The sequence below is a fragment of the Oryctolagus cuniculus genome, chromosome 5 (assembly GCF_051225735.1).
Source record: "Oryctolagus cuniculus isolate XC-2025 breed Fujian yellow rabbit chromosome 5, ASM5122573v1, whole genome shotgun sequence".
In the NCBI taxonomy this organism is placed as follows: domain Eukaryota; kingdom Metazoa; phylum Chordata; class Mammalia; order Lagomorpha; family Leporidae; genus Oryctolagus; species Oryctolagus cuniculus.
Window position 1 is genome coordinate 32,340,512 of NC_142871.1, and position 19,337 is coordinate 32,359,848.

Here is a 19,337-nt window from a genome sequence, read left to right on the forward strand (position 1 = left end):
AAAAAAAGATTTATTTTATTTATTTATTTGAAAAGCAGAGTTACAGAGAGAGGTAGAGAAAGAAAGAAAGGTCTTCCATCTGCTGGTTAACTCCCTAGATGTCCACAACGGCCGAAGCTGCGTCAGTCCGAAGCCAGGAGCCAGGAGCTTCTTCCAGGTCTCCCATGTGGGCCCAAGGACTTGAGTCATCTTCTGCTGCTTTCCCAGGCCATAGCAGAGAGCTTGATTGGAAGAGGAGTAGCTGGGACTCTAACCGGCGCCCATATGGGATGCTGGCACTTCAGGCTAGGGCTTTAACCCACTGCGCCACAGCGCCGGCCCCATAAAAAGGATTTTAACCTTTGAACAAACTCCAATTCAATTCTATTTGAGTTTTTTCACCATGTAACTTCACCAGACTTCCTTTTACCCTTCCATTCTTAGCTTTCTTTTTTTGTTCTGCCCACTCCCCCGCCTCCTTTCCTAATCTCATTGTGTTATCAACTCAGGGTCAGCAGTATTAATACATATGTATAGTCAGGAGGTGAATGATCATTGCAACCCAATTTAGAATGTCTCAGAAATGCTGATAGGCAAGTTATTAATTAGTAAGCAATCCATAATACTGTGCCAGATTAGAGTCATACTTCACATGATTTGATTAGAGCAATAATTGGTTTTGGCCAAGGGTTTTCCTCTTTGGAGACCATCCACAAAAACAAGGCTTTAGGGAGAGCAGTCTTTTCTAATCCTCATTTCAGTTGGGTACACTTGGGCAGATCCCTGGTCACTCTCAGCATCCAGGTCTCCTAATGTCATGACTTGATAAATATAGCGTGCCAAAGCTCTGGGGCTGGCAGACAGCTTACGGCCAGCCGAGGAATCCAACTGCCCCATTGTGGGAGGAACAGGGACAGAAGCACATACCAGAGCAGCTGTATCATAAATCAGGCCCGGGACGGGAAAGAAGACATGCTTGTTGCCGCGTGGATTAGCTAAGCAGAACATGAAGCCTTAACGTGACGTGATTCACCATGACCAAGTAGCCACTGTAATTTTTGCTCCCAGACTGACTTTGAGTTTCAGGGTAAAGATGAAAACCTAAAAAGATGGAGTGTTATAAACAGATGGTGATAAAGATTAAGAGTGATGTCAGCAGACCAGGGGCCAGTGCCTCCCAGGCAAGAGGAGGAGCTGCAGTGGAAGGTGTGGCCCTGCCCCTTTGAGCACTGTGGCTCCTTGTTTGCGTCCTGGTTTGAGTTCCAGCTCCACCACCGCATACCTGGTGTGAGACACCAGGTAGGTGACTTCACTTCTGTGTGCCTCAGACTGCTCACAGGGAAGTCAGTTTAACAGCGGTGTCTGCCCCACAGAGTGGCTGCGAGGATAATGCCTGCAAATTGCTTAGTGTCAGCACAAAGTGAGAGCCGATGCCATCTCACCCTGAAGGGGGTGACAAAGCCAGGCGTGGGAGCCCCATGATTCCACAAATCCTGACTTAGAGCTTCGACTGGGAACCCTGATGTTTCTGAGCAGAGATAGAGGGTCACCACGATGGGCTCAGTAAGGCAGCAGTAACCCATGACGGGGAGAAGTGGGTTACAGCTGAGACTGTCAAATAGAGATTCTGAGGCTGATCACTGGTCTGTAAAACTCTGTTACTTTAGAGGGGACTCAGTGCTCCTTTTCTGCTTATCCTGAGGATAAGAAGTCTTTTTGTTTTGCTTTCTTATCTCAAAAGCCATTCATCCCACACATAGGGATGCTTTTTTTTTTTTTTAAGAAATATTTTATTTATTTGAAAGTCGAGTTACACAGAGAGAGAAGGAGAGGCAGAGAGAGAGAGAGAGAGAGAGAGAGAGAGAGAGAGTCTTCCATTCTCTGCTTCACTCTCCAATTGACCACAATAGCCAGAGCTGCGCCGATCAGGAGCCAGGAGCTTCCTCTGGGTCTCCCACCTGGATCAGAAGTGGAGCAGCCAGGACTCGAACCAGGCCCCCATGGGATGCTGGCACTGCAGGTGGCGGCTTTACCCGCCATGCCACAGCACTGGCCCAGGCTCTTGAAGCTCTTGACTGTCCCCAGGTATAAACTCTCACCTCAGCAGAGCTCCAGGGCTTAGTGCCCAGGAAGGAAGGCGAAGTAGGCAGGTGGAGTAGAAGTCCTCAGGGACAGAAGGGCTCTGAGTGCCCTCCAGGGTCACAGTCCCTGCCAGCCAGTTAGTGAAGGTAGGAGTATTTACAATGACAACTTGAGAAGACTGAATTACCCAGAAGGCCCACTTCGCTTGGATGTCACTCACTCCTTTAACTCCTTAGTTAGTTTTCTCATTAAGCCTGTTTTAACCATCTGTTAAATGAGACCTTGTGATTAAACAGAACTCACAAACGTGGAAAGCAGAGTTGTTACAAGTGGAGTGTAAATCCTATGGTGGCTGTCTGAATGGCATGATTACAGCATCATTGTTGTGATCACCAGGAATAGCTCCTAAGAGGAAGAGGTCCTAGGACTTGAAAGATAATACAAGTTTGTCGGCCAGCGCTGCAGCTCACTTGGCTAATCCTCTGCCTGCAGCGCCGACACCCCGTGTTTTAGTCCTGGTTGGGGCGCCGGATTCTGTCCTGGTTGCTCCTCTTCCAGTCCAGCTCTCTGCTGTGGCCCAGGAAGGCAGTGGAGGATGGCCCAAGTCCTTGGGCCATGCACCCGCATGGGAGACCAAAAGGAAGCACCTGGCTCCTGGCTTTGGATCGGCGCAGCATGCCGGCCATAGCTGCCATTTGAGGGGTAAACCAACAGAAGGAAGACCTTTCTCTCTGTCTCTCTCTCTCTCATTGTCTAACTCTGCCTGACCCCCCCCCCCCAAAAAAAAAAAAAGTTTGTCATGCAGGACAAAGTATTTGGACAGAGGGTAGCATGTGTACAGATGCATGTTTAGGTAGCCAGTCTAAGAGCTCAGACAGGGAAGTGGTGGAGGAACTAGCAGGTTTTCAAGATTTGGTTTTTGAGGAAGATGTCTCAGAGTAATGAGTAGGACATATTTGAAGAGGTAAAAGATGAAACATCAGAAAAAAGTAAAAAGGGTTGGCCTTGTGCAGCAGGTTAAGTCACCGCTTGGTAGTCCCTAGAATCAAATTCTGCCTCTAATGCCAATCCAGCTTCCTGCTAGTGTGGCTGGGAGGTAGCAGATGATAGTCCAAGTATTTGAGTTTTTGCCCTGCACATGAGAGACCTGGATGGAGTTCCTGGCTCCTGGCTTCTGCTTGACTCAGTGAACCAGCAAATAGATCTCTCTCGATCTCTGTCTCTGCCTCTGTCTCTATCTCTATGTCTGTCTCTGTAGTAGCAAGAAGAATAGCTCCCTGGGCTTGGGAGATTGCTTGGGTGTAGTACACTAGCGGGGGAACTTGAGGGAGAACTTGAGATATCTAAGCATAGACCACTGGGTCTCATGAATCCAGTGTCAGAATATGGAAGACGGAGCAGGTTCCTGTTTGGAATAGGGAGGAATGTGCAAATATTGAGCAAGATTATTTGACGGATCTGAGAAATTCAAGTAGAATTGGAGACCGTCCAAAGAGACAATATTAGGTCATATAAGCGTTGGAAATTAGAGCCAAATTAAAATATTAACTTGCTTTTTGTTGACCATGCGATCTGGGAGGTATTATTTAGCTTCTTTGAATCCTGTTCCTGGTTTGAGGTTCAATTCCATTTTGTCTGGTAGTAATAGTCCCACATTTATTTCATTTCTCTTTTTGTTTGCCTTGTAGCTACTTATTCATTGTTTATTTTTCTGGGCTATTTGGCATGTGGTTTTATTTTCTTCTTCTAGATAACATAGCTGGATGTTTTTGGTTTTAGCCTCATCAAAATCCCCAACTGAGGCAGGTGTTGGACTTGACAGTTAGAACACCGGTTGGGACATCTGTTTTCCTTATTGCAGTGCTTGGGTTCATGGCCCCCCTGTGCTCCCAATTCCAGATTCCTGCTAATGTGCAGGCCCTGGAGCACAGCAGGTGATGGCTCACTACTTGGGTCCCTGCACCCCTATGGGAGACCTGGATGGAATTCCCGCTCCCCACTTTGGCTAAGCCTCACCCTGACTGTGAACTACTGTGTAGAAGCCACCTGTCTGTCTCTGTTTTCCTCTAAATAAATAAATTTTAAAAATAAAACCAGTCTCAGGGCTGTGGCATAGTAGGCTAAACCTCCGCCTGTGGCACCGGTATCCCATATGGATGCTGGTTCATATCCCAACTGCTCCTCTTCTGATCCAGCTCTCAGCTATGGCCCGGAAAAGCAGTAGAAGATGACTCAAGTCCTTGGGCCCCTGCACCCACATGGGAGACCCAAAAGAAGCTGCTGGCTCCTGGCTTCATATCAGCCCAGCTCAGGCCATTACAACCATCTGGGGAGTGAACCAGTGGATGGAAGATCTTTATCTCTCCCTTTCTGTGCCTGTAACTCTGCCTCTCAAATAAATCAATAAAAATCTTAAAAAAATAAGATTAATAGAATAAAACCAGTCTTAACCAATAGGCTTGGTTTTCTTCTTCTAGCGCTTTTTTTTTTTTTTTTTTTTTTTTGACAGGCAGAGTGGACAGTGAGAGAGAGAGACAGAGAGAAAGGTCGTCCTTTGCCTTTGGTTCACCCTCCAATGGCCACCGCGGCCAGCGCGCTGCGGCCGGCGCACCGCACTGATCTGATGGCAGGAGCCAGGTACTTATCCTGGTCTCCCATGGGGTGCAGGGTCCAAGTACTTGGGCCATTCTCCATTGCACTCCCTGGCCACAGCAGAGAGCTGGCCTGGAAGAGGGGCAACCGGGACAGAATCCGGCGCCCCGACCGGGACTAGAACCCAGTGTGCTGGCACTGCAAGGCAGAGGATTAGCCTAGTGAGCCGCGGCGCTGGCCGCCTTCTAGCTTATTTTTAAAACACTGTCTGCTTTAGAGACAGGGCTAGGGTGTAGAGGTAGGGGTTGATTTGATGTAAGCCAGTACCACTCAATCCATGTATGTCATGCTCCCTCTTTGTTACTTTGTATTCCCAGTTACTGGCTGCTACAGGAAACTAATTAGTATTTCATACACAAAGGTAAGAGGTAAAACCTGTAGAGTATTTTTACTTCTCCATCTTCAGGTGCTCCTCATTTTCTAGAATTGAGGAGTCTGGACTAAGCCATTAGATTCTTCTTTTAAAGAATTATTAGTTAGCACATTTATTCAACGTGTCTACAGTAACATGAAAGTGACATTTATTTGAAGTAAGTATTATTGATACAAAGCCAAAAAGTTAAAATTTTAACACCCAGAATTCTAACAGAAAGAGAACTCATGGTAATCCCATACGTGTCCTCAAAGGTAAAAACAAAAATTGAGTTAATTGGGAAAGATTTGAGAGATCACTTTGTTAAGTGTTTTTAATTTAGAAATAAGAGAGTTTTGACTAATTCTCCCAAGATCACACAGAATTAGTAACAGAATCAAGACCCGACCTCAGATGTTGTTATCACTTCTCATTCTTCTGACTCTTCAAGATACTACTTGGTCATCCGGTAGCCAGTTTTGCAAGTAACTTATTCATATCTCTCTGTATCGTAGCACTAACCCGATGATAGCTCTGTGTGTTTCCATGATTAAGTGGCAACATTGCTCCATTCCCTGGATGTCACCTTTTTCTTCCTCTGCTGGGGCAGTGACTTATGTTCTCAGGCTGGGCAACTGGGCTGTGAATGTGCTGGGGCTGGGGTGGGGGGAGGGCGGGGTGGACGTCCAGCCCTCAAGTACACTTGAGTTCTCTGTCCTGCCTGTGACTGTCCTGTTAGCTGCCTACACTCTGGCAGTAGAGCAGGAATTCCTAAAATTGTCCTACAGACTCCCTGTCATGGTCTATGTGCACTGGACCCCTACTACATGCATGGCATTGCTCGACGTGCTTTGTGTGTTACTGTGAACTACACGACCACCCTACCAGGGAGACTGCTGTTGTGATGCTTGAGGGAGCAAGGTCACGGAAATCCTTACTTGCTCAATGGCACATGGCTGGTCACGGGTGGGGCGGGGCTGGGCTCAGCTTCCTGCTGCGAATCCAGAGACTGCTTCTGTCCACTCTGATACCCTGCTTTGTATTCTCAAGTCTTTCCTTGCTGTGCATTCTCCATGTCTTTCCCAGTGGAGTCCAAATTGATCCTGCAATTCCTCACTGTGTGATACTAACATACCGCTACAGTGTCATTAAAGTATGTCCCCGACAGTGTCTTGTTAATGGATGGTATTTAAGGGGCTGCGGTGGCCTTTCATTTGAGTTATATTATGATTCTGTAGTCCAGGGGTAAATTATAACTTCAGAGGAGCAAAGGTTAATATTCATCCCATTCTCTTCTTGGACATGCTCTTCTTTCACAGAGCTGCTGCTTTATGAAGTCAGGTGGTCATTCACCAGCCCTGTCCTGAAGGAGTTGTCTCAGTGGACTGGGGCTGCTGTGACAGATTCCATTGACTAAGCAGCTTAAATGCAGAAATGTGTTTTCTCCCTGGTGTGTGGGCTGGGATGTGCAAGCTCGGGTTTTGTTCAGCTGCTGGTGAGGGCTGTCCTCCTGGCCTGGAGAAGGCCACCTTGTGCTTACATGTTCTTTCCTAAGACACTAATCTTAGGGACTACGGACTAAGGGCCCCCACCCTTATGACCTCATTTAACTTTAGTCCCTGTACCTCCTCCAGTTCCTGTCCCTTAACAGTGACTTTGGAGGTTAGATCTTTAACTTATGTACGTGGTGGGGGAGACACAATTCACTCCATAGCAGTTGCTGATTTTTTTTTCTTGTGTTCAGAAATCTCATTTCTCAATGAGAAGATACATAGCCTTGACATTATCTATCACCTATGGGGAATATCTTAAATTATTAAAACTCTTGGAAGAAAGGAACTTTTCATTCTTATTAAAATATTGAAGCATTTGGTATATTATGCTTCCATTTTAAAGACAACATGATCTGTACTCAGTAGTCATCCCAGCACAGACCAGCATGCTTTGCGATAAGAAGAAAGTGTCACGGGCCATTTCGACATTGTTTGCCTATTCTCCGTGTGACTGTTTGAAGATCGTTGTTTGCAGAGGTACTGCTAGGATCTCCTTCCTGGTAGAAAATAGAAGGGAAACTCAGTGAAGGTTTGAATGAAGAAATATTCTTCCTTCAAAAGATTATTTGGGGTAAAACTAATTGTTATTCTAATAATGTCCAGAGCTGTTGGGATTTCTAGCACGACCATGAGAACTACCTGTGATTTTCTGAATCGACACTATGATGAGGACAAAAATGACAACAGTGGCTAATACCAAATGTTTGCTAAGCACAAAGAACAGTTCTAACTACTTGAAACGTAATCTTTTAATCCGCACAGCAAATCTACGCAGAAAGTCCTGTTTCACCTGCAGTTTATGCTGGTGGAACGGAGACACAGGGAAGTGAAGTTACTTACGTGAGGGCTCGCAGTTGCAGGCCAATGGATCAGGAAGAAGTTCCCAGGGAATCAGAAAGTAACTGTCAAGACCTTTGGCTGTGTTCCAGTTGTGAAATGCACTGTTGGAGTGTAGAAGGAAAACACAGTGGCCTTTGCTTCAGTGTAGGAGTCAGAATATAGGAGTGCTCCGGTGTTGTAAGTGGCAGGTGTTGTAAGAGCCGCAGTGTGCTCTGGAAAGTGAGCCTCCCGTGCAGCATCTCTCCAGATGCCGTCACTGGACCCCTTCCCAGAACAGTTCATCCAAACGTGAGGGTGCTTTTTAGATAGACCCCGCCGGCCTCTGCCCACGCACACTTCCAAAGGCTATTCTGACATTCCTTACAGTTGCAAGGCTATACCCTCTGGATAAAAACCGAACACAGCTTTCCCACCAGAGCGAGAACAGGAGCAAAGACTGGGGGAATGCGGTTTGCTGGGAAGGGGAGTTTTGGAAGGAGGCTGGTCTAACTAGGACAGGAAGAGGCTGCTTTGGAGCATAAGAAGAAGGAAGACCAAATAGGGATGTTAAAGGCCAAGTAGGAGATTCAAAATCAAGGGAGTTTGCTTTTTTCTTTTAAAGATTTTTTTATGTATTTGAAAGTCAGAGTTACACAGAGAAAGAGAGAAACAGAGGAGAGAGATCTTCCATCCACTAGTTCACCTGCAATGGCTGGGCCTGGGCCAGGCCAAAGCCAGGAGCCAGGCGCTCCTTCCAAGATGCCGACCCCAAGGGAGTTTAAATTTAATGAAAAAAATAGATGAGGTTCACTGTGGTGTACTGGGTAAAAGCAGCACCAGCATCCTATATGGGTACCAGTTTGAGTCCTGGTTACTCCACTTCCAATCTGGCTCCCTGGTAATGTGCCTAGGAAAGCAGCACAAGGCAGCCCAAGTACTTGGGTCCCTGCAGCCATGTGGGAGACCCAGGAGAAGCTCCTGGGCTTCGGCTTGGCCCAGTTCTGGCCTTTGCAGCCATTTGGGGAGTGAACCAACAAATGGAAGTGTTTCTCTCTCTTGCTCTCTCGCTATCTCGCTCTGTAACTCTGCCTTTTAAATAAATAAATAAATCTTTTAAAAATAAAATAGTCACAAATACTTGTGAGCAAGAAAGCCAGATGAACACATCATTTAAGGAAAATTAGTCCATGAATTGACTCTTATTTTGCAAATCTTATCTTTCTAGTTTTTGAATATTACTATTTTATAGACGTCTTTATTTCTTATTTTGTCTTGGCTTCCGGATCTCTTATAGGAAAGAAATATATTATGTTCGTTAGTGTCCTCAAATAATATGAAACTTCTCAAGTTGGAGTATAAAATTCAGAGACAGTCTACTAAAAGTTAAAAAAATGGATTGATCATACCATGTATCTACACATTTCAGTACAAATCTGTTTCTTTTTTCTGCCTGTGACCTTCATGCATGGTTGATGGGAGTGAAGACTGGCAGCCCTCCAAAGAGTGTGGGAAAACCTGTCAGAATTTTAAGTGTATATTCCCTTTGAGTCAGCAGTTCTCTCTCCACACTGATTTACCTATAGAGCTACATGTAGATTTGTAATAGTACAATGATATCACTTAAAGTTGAAATTAGTAAAATACTGGAAACCACTTAGATAATCTCTGAATCAATAGGTAACTGGTTTTATAAAACGAGGTGTGCAGACAATGAAATATTGTGTAGTCGTTTAAGATTGTGTTCCCAGTTCCTGGTTTCCGAGTAGCTGTTGTGGGCATTTGGGGAGTGGATCAGCAAATGGAAGCATTCTCTCTTCCTCTCTGTCCTCGGCCTCTCAAATTAAGAAAAATTAAACTTTTAAGGGAAGCGCTGAAGGGGCAACAATAGCAAGTCACATGAAAGAGCTCAAGTCTTAAAAAAAAAATCAGACACATGTTTCACGTGTAGATGTGGAAGGTCTCTAAGAGAGACTCAGCCAGACGCAGAATAGTGGATTAACTGCAGTACATACCATGTTCGTGGCATACACTTATCAGAAAGCTGGACGTAAAACAAAACAGTCTGAGGTTAAAGGAAGATGGTCAGCTCACCTTTGAATATTTTGTCCCGTTTAAATGTTGGCAAAATCTATCACCCTAAGCCTACCTTTCAAGGTAAACTGAAATGTGAAATGTCATCAGCAGCCTGCCACTAAGGCCTCACGTGTGCACAACCTGAGAGTATCTTGTGCATGAGCAAGCGTGACCAATGCCAGTGCATCAAAAGAAGGGGGCAGAGTCACTTCTCCATCTGTTAACTTCTAAGGTGTGTTCTCATGGAGTCTTGTATGTTTTCAGTCACTCAGTAAATATTTATTGAGCACAGTGTATGTGTATGTGTGTGTGTGTCTCTGTGTGTGAGAAATAAATCTTTAACTTGGGCCTGAGGATTTCTTTAGACCAATGGGAACTTTAAGTAAGAGAAAAGTGGGACCAAATGGATGTGTCCGAGGTCTCAGCACCCAGGAGGAGCAGAGCTTCTGACAGGACCCAGACTGCTCCAGGGCACACTCCAGTTCCCACCAGCCCGCACCCAGAAGGATCCCAGAGGGACAAACTCCCCTTGAACTCATCCTCATCCTTTTCATTCATCAAAGTCAACCCAGATCCCTTTCAGTAGATTTATCTCCTCACAAGACTAATTTTGGAAAGATTTCATAGCATCAAAAACACAGCCTTCAGTGTTAAACATTAAAGGGAATGGAAAGATTCTGAATTTCTGTGGTTTTTCCTTAAAAACTAGCAGTTAATGTGCACATGGTGTCCTCAAACTCTATACTTTGTGTTGCGCTTGGACACTCGCCTACAGTGTTATCTCACACAAGGGTGCATGAACAAATTTGAGGAAAATGGAATTAAAAGGTAAGTCTAGGGACAAGTGTTTGGCACCATAGTTAAACCACTGCGTGGGTTGCCTGCATCCCATATCGGAGGGCCTGTGTGCAAGTCCAAGCTCTGCTCTCCATTCCAGCCTCCTACTAAGACATACCCTGGGAGGCAGCAGGTGACAGCCCGAGTAATTGGGTCCCTGCCTCCCACATGGGAGACCCAGATTTGAGTTCCACCTGGCCCATCCTCTGCTGTTGTGGGCATTTGGGGAGTGAACCCACTGATGGGAGATGTTGGTATCTCTCTCCCCTTTCTCCATCCCTCCCCTTCCCACTCTCTCTCTGCTTTTCAAATATATATAATGAACAATATTTTTTAAATGATAAATTAATTTTGATGCAAAAATTAAAAGCCATGAATAGGGTTTTTTATATTTTTAAATTTATTTATTTATTTGAAACAGATGAGAAAGAGATCATCCATCTGCTCTTTTACTGCAAGCCATGTGCATTCAAGGGGAGTTGGATCAGAAAAGGAGAAGCCAGAACTAGAACCAGCACTCCAGCATTGGGATGCCCATGTCAGAAGTGGGGGCTTAACCCATTGTGCCACAATGCCATCCCCAGTTTTTTATAATACACATTTTCCCTGAACTTTTTGAAGTGCTCTCATAGATGTTCTTAGTTATTGCAGCTCAAGAAAGCATCATATTTTTTTTAACTTTTATTTAATGAATATAAATTTCCAAAGTACGATTTATGGATTACAATGGCTTCCCCCCCATACCGTCCCTCCCACCCACAACCCTCCCCTTTCCCACTCCCTCTCCCCTTCCATTCACATCAAGATTCATTTTCGATTATCTTAATATACAGAAGATCAGCTTAGTATACATTAAGTAAGGATTTCAACAGTTTGCTCCCACACAGAAACATAAAGTGAAAAATAATAGATGATTTTTTTTAAATGATGATGAAATCAGATCAGACCTATTGTCATGTTTAATCCCAGTGAGAGTCAAGTTGGGAGTTGATAATTTCTTTTTTTTTTTTTTTTTTTTTTTTTTTTTTTTTTTTTTTACAGAGGATCAGTTTAGTATACATTAAGTAAAGATTTCAACAGTTTGCACCCCCATAGAAACACAAAGTGAAATATATTGTTTGAGTACTCGTTATAGCATTAAATCTCAATGCACAGCACATTAAGGACAGAGATCCTACATGAGGAGTAAGTGCACAGTGACTCCTATTGTTGACTTTACCAATTGACACTCCTGTCTATGGCATCAGTAATCTCCCTAAGGAAAGCATCATATTTAAGAAAATGGCTTTGTGTAGCATATTTTCCCCTCAAATGGAATAGGAACATGTGACATAAAGAAGAGAAGGGGAATTTCCACTGTTGATTATAAGATTTATTTATTCATTTGAAAGGCAGAGTTACAGAGAAGCAGAGAGAGAGAGAGAGATCGTCATCTGCTGGTTCACTCCACAAATGGCCAGAGCTGGGCCAACCTGAAGCTAGGAGTCTGGAGCTTCTTCCAGGTCTCCTATACAGGTGCAGAGGTTTAAGGACTTGTGCCATTTTCTACTGCTTTCCCAGGCCATAGCAAAGAGCTGGATCGGAAGTGGAGCAGCTGAGACTCGAACCAGCGCCCATATGGGATGTCGGCACTGCAGGTGGTGGTTTTACCCACTATGCCACACCACCAGCCCCTCCATTCAGGTTTTTATCCTGTTATGTTGCCCCCAAACCAGGGTGAGCTACTGGGACACAAGGCTGGCTGCTGCTTGGATGTGCCTGGGAGGCACGTAATGTGTCTTTTCTCAAATGATGATTTTCTCCCAAATCCCTTTAACACTTGCACAGAACCAGTATGTAGTGTTAGCGGAAATGTGGTCACAGGCCAGAGGACTTCACCTTCTCAAAGGAGAGAGGCGCATGGTTCTATTGACTCTGAGAGCACCATGTCCATTGCGGGTTTGAGATCAGAGCATGCGATTTCTGTTCTATCCTTCACCAGACCCCAAAGAACAGAAGGCTGTGCATCTTCTTCACCCCCATTGTTAGCATATGAACTCATGCTAACCATGAAAAACAGTATTGTTTGGTGTTTTGTTTTGTTTTATTTTTCCTGGAATTGTGACGGAAGCAAAGCCCAAGAGCCTGTGTGTGTTCCATGTAGCACCGCCTTGCCGCCCTGGCTGTTCAAGTTCTACATCTGCCTGTGTTCCATTTCCCTCTTGTTTCCCCCTGAAGCTGCACGAGAAATTATCTGGTTGGAGAGAGAAGAGCGCGCCAGGCAGCACTATGAGAAGCACCTGGAAGAACGGAAGAAGAAGTTGGAGGAGCAGAGACTGAAGGAGGAGCGGCGGAGGGCAGCGGTGGAGGAGAAGCGCCGGCAGCGACTGGAGGAGGACAAGGTGAGAGGGCGAGGCGGGGCCAGCGCGCAGAGCCTCGGCTGTCAGCGCTGTCACCAATAGGCGTGTGCGTCCTGCGAAGCCGGCCGGGCGTGCAGGGGAGGCTTCCGAGGAGTAGGCTGAGCAGATGGCCGCAGGTGCCCAGGCGCAGTCTGGAAGTCAGGTTAGAGACAGGGCTGGTCTAAATCAGTAACTTAGGAGCCTTCTGGTTCTCATGCACTGAAACAGATAACACCTCTCCGAAGCAGTCGGGTTTCTTACAAACATTTTCACAAAAATTGTCCCCATTTAACCTTTGAGCAATTTTTGCAAAAATGGAAATTTAGATTCTTAATGGGTCAGTCATACAAGGTGCTACGGATCAGTAAATCATGGGCCACAATTACCCATACACTCAGATTCTGAACTCCATTTTCCACACATGGTACCATCTGTGTTACACACTCATTGAAGCCAAGAACCAAGCTGCCATGCTCATGTGTTGATGACACAGGTTGAGGTGCCCCCTGCAACACCAGCATCCCATGTGGCTGCCCTGCTTCCCATCCAGCTCCTTGCTGGTCCTCCTGGCAAAGCAGTGGAAGATGGCCCATGTGCTTGAGCCCCTGCACCCTCATGGGAAACACAGATGGAATTCTAGGCTCCTGGCTTCCCCCCTGCCCAGCCCTAGCCTTTGCAGCCGCTTCAGGAGTGAACCAGCAGGTGACAGATCTTTCCCTCTCTGTCTCTCTCTCCTCCTCTCACCTTCTGTAACTCTACCTTTCAAATAAATAAGATAAAAATAAATACTAAAAAAATCATCAGGCCCAGTACTAAGGGTCATTTATGTGGAAGCCTGTTGTCCAACCAGGGCTTCATAAGCTGGCTCCTGATTATTTCACTGGTTGTGCCAGACTGCTATTATCCCCACTGTAAGATGGGGTACAGACCTGAGGGAATTGATGACGAGCAGCAGGGTGGGAAGACAAGTAATACCTTCTCGCCCCACTCCACGGTAAGTTGAAGCCGCTTCAGACAACTAGGTTGATTCTGATCCCTGCCTCTCTGCTCTGGGTCAGGAACGCCATGAAGCTGTTGTCCGGCGCACGATGGAAAGAAGCCAGAAGCCAAAGCAGAAGCCTAACCGATGGTCATGGGGAGGCCCTCTGCACGGGGGCCCTGGCATCCACGGCACAGGTAACACCCACAAGTGGCCGCTTTCAGAGTCAGCAGTCTTTGGCTTGGGTTGATTTTTTTTGTTGTTTTGTTTTGTTTTTGTTTTTGGTCAGTAAAAGTGCATCTGCTTCTTTTTTTTCTAAATCTATGTTTGCACAACAAAAATCCTGCCAAAATAATTAAGCTCTGATTAAATGGTGCTCCCACTGTTTGAGGATAAGAGGGTGATGGAGATAAGAGGTTCTCTCTCTTCCTCAGCACGGCTGCTTTTCTCCCGTGTTGCAAATTCCTTCAAAAGAGAAATTGCCAGTGTTTGTAAATCAACCTGCTCACTTCAACTCCACATGATTTTAGAAACTTGTTTGCAGAAAGGTTTCAGGATTACGGAATGAGCTAACCAGCTTTATCTTTCTCTGGGAGAATCACAGTAATAACAGCTGGGCAGATCAGCACTCTGAGCTGACCTCTGGCCCCTAAAGCGTACACACAGCACTAATGCTGTGTGAGAGAATGTGCAAGTTTCTTCAGCCAGAAACAGTAGTAGATGTCTAAGCCGTGTCCTTCTTCTTGAATGAATATAAATTCACGCTGAAATTTGAACTTAGTGTAAGGCTTTATTTTTGTACTGTAAATTCAAGACACCTTGAATTTTACATAGTGTATCAGTTCTTTTATCTGAGTTTATTTATTTATTTATTTTTTTAATTTACTTTGAAAAGTCATTGTCTTACATTCTGTCCCCAGGTGGTTTTGTTGAGTCATCATTCACCTCTCTCGATTTAGCAGGCCTGGACCACCACTTCACAACTTTTGGTGGTACTAGAAAATCTGGTACAGAAACCCTGCGATTGCTGACGCCTGACCCGTAGCTAGCACCCTGGCCTGAGGGCCGGTTCCCCCGTAGCCGAGCCATCCCACCTTAGTCGTAATGCATGCTTCACGTCCTATTGCATAGACCTAGATCTGGGGTTGGCACAGTGTTTCCTAAGTGCGATAATCTGACGCAGGTGACTTAAAGGTTTTGCAATAATTACATGTGGCATGTTTGCTTTCTCTTTCCTTACTTCCTTTGAAACCTCTAAAACCTGATTTTTACCTTCAAAAAAATTACCTGGGATTTAAGGATATCCAGGTTAGCTTTTCTCCCTTCCCTCCCCCCCTCCCAATCTATAACTGCCATCACCCTTTCGTTTTCATCTAAATGATTGAATTTTTGTTCATTTGCTCTTTGTTCTTTGATTCCTATGTATCCTCTCTAACCCTCTTACTTAAAAAAAAAAAAATTCTAAGGAATATCACCACAGTTTGCTTTCTTATAACAGCAAACCAAATTGAAAGCACTTTTTTTTGTTCTTGACTGTTCAAAACCCAGTCAGACCTGTGATGGTGCCGTCATTTACATGTGGTGGGGTGGTTTTACATATAGAAAAGCTGCCGTAGTATATATTTTGTTAGCCATATTTTTTACTTGGCTTCATGCCCTATATATGGATGGCAGAAATAGCCTGTTAGAGATGGCTGATGTTTCTGAGGGGACAGAGGGCTGCTTCCCCTTAATTCTTGCTTCCAGGCTGAGTTTACCATGTGACCTCTGTTGTTTACCATTCACAACAGGAGAGACTTGTGTTACATCTGGGTGCTCTTACATAAAATCTGTTTTTACAAGGGCTGTCAGTTAGAGCAAACTGCTCCTTTCCTAGTACAGACACGTTTGTCTGAAAAGAAATTGGAATTTGCCTAAAAGTTCTCAAAGATCAGAAAATGATGTGCTGTGATCTTGAGAGCAGTGAGCAGGTCTCATTCACTCTGAAGAATACCTTTTAATTCGCAATAATACCTGAGGTCTGATGAGTTCTCTACCATTGTTACCTGACCAGCAACAGGTCCTACTGTCTACAGTAGAACATCCCAACTGCTGGCATATCAGTTAGCACTGGCCTGGAAAACTTGACACGTTTGAAACTGAGTCAATTTGCATTTTATACAGTGAGAAAAATAAACAAAAATTTTCAGTAATAACAAATGCATGATATACCTCCAAAATTTAAACCAGCTATGGCAGAGTTTTTTAATTTTATTTATATGAAAGGCAGAGAGACTGAGACAATTCATTCACAGTATCATGTAGGATGGGAAGATTTAGTCTAGCTGTTTTTTCCTCTGATTCTGATGCAAAACTAAATGTGTTTAATCACCACCTATTGGGAATCCGCCTGAGGATAAACCTGCATGTAGACACAGCTTTCCTCCAGTCAAAACTTCACATATATAGAACAACATGAGAAAGTGTGTTACAGAGACTGGTGTTGTGGTGCAATCTATTAAAACCACCACTTGTGACATCAGCATTCCATATCTAGTGCCAGCTGCTCTACTTCAGATCCAGCTTCCTGCCAATGTGCCTGAGAAAGCAACAAATGGTGGCCCAAGTGCTTGGATCCCTAACACCCATGTGAGAAACCCAGATGGAGTTCCTGGCTCCTGGCTTAATGCCTGGCCCAGCCTTGGCTTTTGTGGCCATTTGGAGAGTGAACCAGCAGATAAAAGATCTCTCTCTCTGTCTCCTCCTCCTTCTCTAATGTTCTGCTTATCAAATAAATAAATCTTTTTTAAAAAGAAAAAAGAAGAAGAAAGATAGTATGTTTCAGGGAGTAAACATTTAGCCTGGTGGTGAAGCCGCCCTCACTCCTGTTGTAGTATCTGGATTTAGTTCCCAGCTCTGACTCCTGACTCCAGCTTTCAGCTAATGCAGACCCTGGGAGGCAACAGTGATGGCTCAAGTAATTGGATTCTTGCTGCCCATGTGGGAGACCTGGTTTGCCTCCTACTTGGGAAACCCAGTGAGAGTGCTGGGCATTCGGTCTAGATCCAGCTGTTGGAGCCGTTTGGAGAGTAAAGCAACAGCTAGAAGATTCTCTGTCTCTCTGCCTTTTGAATAATAAGTAAATCTTTTAAAAAGAAAATGTTTTTTAAAAAAATGTACTAACATGTAGTACTTGACATTTTTTGGGGTCAGCACAATATTTCAACACATACACACAGCGTAAGCCAATCAAAGCAGGTTGTCCTATCTTTGTGTGCCGAGCCTACCAGCTCCTCCCTTCCATTTCCTTACACAGCGTATAATCCGTTATTGTGAGCTGTAGGCACCACACCGTGCTGTGGAACACTGGAACTTGGTCCTTCTGCCTGTCTGCTTCAGTGCTTGTTCTCCAGCCTTTCTGAATCTCTTCTCCCCTGATGCTTGCCAACCTGTGATAATCACTATTTCTAAGTTCAGATCAACTTGTTTGGTAACTTCCAAATAATCTTTTTTTAAAAAAAGGTCTTTTGTTTAGTTTTTTGTTTAATGGCTAAGGAGGGACTTGTAGCCTAGCAGTTAAGATGCTGCATCCCGTATTGAAGTGCCTGGCTTCAAGTCCTGACTCCCGTGTTCCTAACTTGCTCCCTGCAGGTGCCTCCCGTGGGAGGCAGCAGTGATGATTGAAGTACTTGGGTTCCTGTCATCCACGTTGCAGGGGCTTTGGATTGAGTTCCCAGCTCCTAGCTTTGACCAAGCCCCAGTCTCAACCCTTGCAGGCATCCGGGTATGGAACCAGGGATGAGAGCTTTCTGTCTCTCTGCCTCTCAAATAAGTTTAATTTTTTTTAAGGAGATGGAAGTGTTAACTAACCTGACTTGATCTTTACATGTTGAATGCATGTGTTGAGTTATCACACTGTACCCCATAAATCTGTGCAGTTAAAATTTTTTTAAAAGGTAGGCTTGGCCATTGTTATATTTTTGATCTATACTTCCATAGTGGACTGTATTGCCCTGGGTAAAATTACTCTACAAACAAAGGTATCGGCGAATACACAGACCCTAGAGTCCTTTTGACCCTAGCGTTTGGGTGTATTTTATCAGCACTATTATCACTCCCTGCGCCTGCTTTCAGAAGTTACGAAGGTGTTCACTTAAATGATCCTCTCCTTGTTCCATAGTCTGCCCCCTGCTGTTTGGGTAACCCTCCACTGACCTCCTTTTTGTCTTCATCCACTTATGTTATAGAAATATCCTTGAGTTTCCATGGCTGACAAACTGGTAAGCTAAAGACTTATTCTGTCCTGTAAGAAAAATGAATTTTACTTCTAGCCTTTAAGTTACCTTTAAAATGTCCACTTAGAAAACTGTGCTACTATGGAAAGATCTAGAAATAGAGCTGAAAGCATCCGATCCTAGTTTTTCCTTCCATCAGTGAACTAGGAAATTGCAATCCTGCATGTTGGCTGTCAATTAGCATTATCTCCATTTGTTTTAGATCCAGACAGGCGGTCAGTTTCCACCATGAATCTTTCGAAACATGTTGATCCCGTCATTAGCAAGCGGCTCTCCTCCTCATCTGCAACTTTGCTAAATTCTCCAGATAGAGGTACAGTTCAAAAGGAAAACCAAAAAAAAAAAAGTGTTCTGTTATTTACTTAATGCTTTTTTTATGAATGTTTACAGATGAAAATAAGCATCTGAAGTTGCTTTCCCTACATTTCTTAAATAGGAAGAAAAAAGCTTCAGAGTAAAAAAGCAGTAGACGGCTGAGCAGCATTTTCCTTGCGACAAGAACGTTTCTCATTTTAGAACTTGGCTGAGTGATTGCATTTAGCAGTGATGAAAGCGATGCTTCTCTCGACTGTCTAGTAGATGAGTTTACAGCTCCAGAAATCACCCACTTATCCACCAAAATGCAAATGTCCTTTGTTATGAACATTCCTTTTCCTCCAATCACATTGTCTGTGGCTTTTCATCTGTACTTTGGGAACTCCAGGCTCTGACTTTCTTACAGAATCTTTTTGGATGATTCATGTTGGTAGATTTCATTTTTGTTAATTTACTTCTCATTTGACCAGACATTTTTGACTGCATTTCTTATGTGTGTGATGGATTTTTCAGTGTCCATTCATTTACTCCTGAGAGACTTGGCCTGACTTCATCATTTACAGTCTCTGGAAAAGTTTAATAACCATAGTCCTCCAGTTAACATCTTATTTGGCTTTTGAGTTTTATTCATCCAATGGATTTACAGTACATGAATGTTGAGTCATTTATAAAGTGAAATTTTTATTTTACATCTCTCATAGAAAGAAAAATCAAGCTTTTAAGCTAAGCTAAGCTACTTGTTCTGCATAAGCATGATGGTTTTAAATAAAACCAAAGAGTTAATGTGCAATATAGAAGCACATACTCTCTAAAAGTATTAAGATGTGTTTACTATGAGTACTTTATAAAGAACCTGGGACATTTTAGTAGTCTTTAAAAAGAATGTAATGCGTGCATGTTTGTGTGTGTAGTATGTGCATTTGTATATTTTATATTGTATCAAAGTTTATGGTGTCATTGTAATGTATAATATTATATGAGTGTTGATGTTATTTATAACTAATCTCTTAAAGCAGTAAATATTTGAGCAACTCCTATTCTTGT

General features: G+C 44.0%; 1 protein-coding gene across 12 annotated transcripts in view; it reads left to right on the plus strand.

Annotated features, from left to right (window-relative positions):
* Positions 1 to 19,337, plus strand: part of MAP7 (microtubule associated protein 7) — a 193,082-nt gene that overhangs the window by 133,026 nt on the left and 40,719 nt on the right. For 9 of the 12 annotated variants that reach the window (XM_089332633.1, XM_070073527.2, XM_089332634.1 and 6 more), the window contains 3 exons: positions 12,565 to 12,728; positions 13,784 to 13,901; positions 18,181 to 18,291. In XM_089332633.1, coding sequence (XP_089188759.1) covers positions 12,565 to 12,728; positions 13,784 to 13,901; positions 18,181 to 18,291 — 393 coding nt within the window. The remainder of the gene's footprint in view (positions 1 to 12,564; positions 12,729 to 13,783; positions 13,902 to 18,180; positions 18,292 to 19,337) is intronic. The other 3 variants (XM_089332636.1, XM_008263564.5, XM_008263565.5) reach the window with 1 other exon arrangement.